This window comes from Mus caroli, chromosome 7 (assembly GCF_900094665.2).
Source record: "Mus caroli chromosome 7, CAROLI_EIJ_v1.1, whole genome shotgun sequence".
NCBI lineage: Eukaryota > Metazoa > Chordata > Mammalia > Rodentia > Muridae > Mus > Mus caroli.
Window position 1 is genome coordinate 147,500,823 of NC_034576.1, and position 1,828 is coordinate 147,502,650.

Consider the following 1,828-nt stretch of genomic DNA (forward strand, 5'->3'; position numbering starts at 1 on the left):
GATGTGGCGTGACAGCTCCTGATTCATTGCTCGCCCATCACCCCACTATTACACCCCGAGAATGGGCAGTGACTAGGAGTGAGTTCACTCTCGCACTTGCGCACAAGGCTTGTTTACTAGTTAGGCACAGCGGAGGCCAGCGCCATCTTATAATGGCGATTGCTCGCGGCACACACGGCTCTCCACACTCTGGTAACAGACACATTTTGGATCTCAAACCCAACCATCTTCCTGATATATTAGCCTCGGAGTAAAGATACTTTTTGCCGACTTGAACTTGGTTTCATGGTGGGTTATTCCCAAATTCTTGGACTCTAACAGGAGAAGAAAAGAAAGAAAATACTCAGAAACTTGAGCTGGCAGAGAGGTGGAGTGTATGTAGCAGGTCAGTGCCTGGTCCTGTGGTAGATTCAGGCACAGTGGGACCCCCACTAGTCCATAACACAGAATTTAACATGAGTTCGTCTTCCACCCATAGGAATGAACTCCACTCTTGACAGCAGCCCAGCTCCAGGTCTGACCATCAGTCCCACCATGGACCTTGTGACCTGGATCTACTTTTCAGTGACATTCCTTGCCATGGCCACCTGTGTGTGTGGGATGGCAGGCAACTCCATGGTGATTTGGCTCCTGAGCTGCAACGGTGTGCAGAGGTCTCCCTTCTGTGTCTATGTGCTCAACCTGGCGGTGGCAGACTTCCTCTTCTTATTCTGCATGGCCTCCATGCTCAGCCTGGAAACAGGACCCCTGCTCATAGCCAACATTTCTGCCAAAATCTATGAAGGGATGAGGAGAATCAAGTACTTTGCCTATACAGCAGGCCTGAGCCTGCTGACAGCCATCAGCACCCAGCGCTGCCTCTCTGTGCTTTTCCCCATCTGGTATAAGTGCCACCGGCCCCGGCACCTGTCATCCATGGTATCTGGTGCACTCTGGGCACTGGCCTTCCTGATGAACTTCCTGGCTTCCTTCTTCTGCGTCCAATTTTGGCATCCCAACAAACACCAGTGCTTCAAGGTGGACATTGTTTTCAACAGTCTTATCCTGGGGATCTTCATGCCGGTCATGATCCTGACCAGCACCATCCTCTTCATCCGGGTGCGGAAGAACAGCCTGATGCAGAGACGGCGGCCCCGGCGGCTATACGTGGTCATCCTGACTTCCGTCCTTGTCTTCCTCACCTGTTCTCTGCCCTTGGGCATCAACTGGTTCTTACTCTACTGGGTGGATGTGAAACAGGATGTGAGGCTCCTTTATAGCTGCGCCTCACGCTTCTCTTCGTCTTTGAGCAGCAGTGCCAACCCGGTCATTTACTTCCTCGTGGGCAGCCAGAAGAGCCACCGGCTACAGGAGTCCCTGGGTGCTGTGCTGGGGCGGGCACTGCGGGATGAGCCTGAGCCAGAGGGCAGGGAGACGCCATCCACGTGTACTAATGACGGGGTCTGAAGGGAGCCCACCCAGGACCTCCTCCAAAGCCCCACCCAGCCCTTCCCTAAAAGTACCCAAAAAGCCTGCAATGCAAAGGCCTTGCACCTCAAAATGTTTGGGTTACTTTCCTCTCTGCCAGGGAGGGTCTACCACTATCACCTTGTGTTCCTAATCTAAACTAAGAGGTGAGGCAATATGTCTCTCTGTTTTACCTGTTTAGACACAGATCCTAACTTTGGGTCCCATCATGGACAAGGCTGTCTGGGAAATGGAGTTTCCCAATGGAGAGAGTGTCTCATGCAGGTTGAAACGGTCTTTCCTACCCCCCTTGTCTCCCCAAGATGACATCTGTTCTAGCTTCATTTCTGTTGCTGTAACAGGTTCCCTGACAAAAGGTATC

At 52.4% G+C, this 1,828-nt stretch overlaps 1 protein-coding gene across 1 annotated transcript; it reads left to right on the forward strand.

Moving 5' to 3' along the window:
- The first annotated feature begins 480 nt into the window (after window positions 1-480).
- Window positions 481-1,446, forward strand: Mrgprd (MAS related GPR family member D). Its single transcript, XM_021166056.1, has one exon. The coding sequence runs from the start codon at window positions 481-483 to the stop codon at window positions 1,444-1,446; it is 966 nt and encodes a 321-aa protein (XP_021021715.1).
- Window positions 1,447-1,828: the final 382 nt, after the last annotated feature.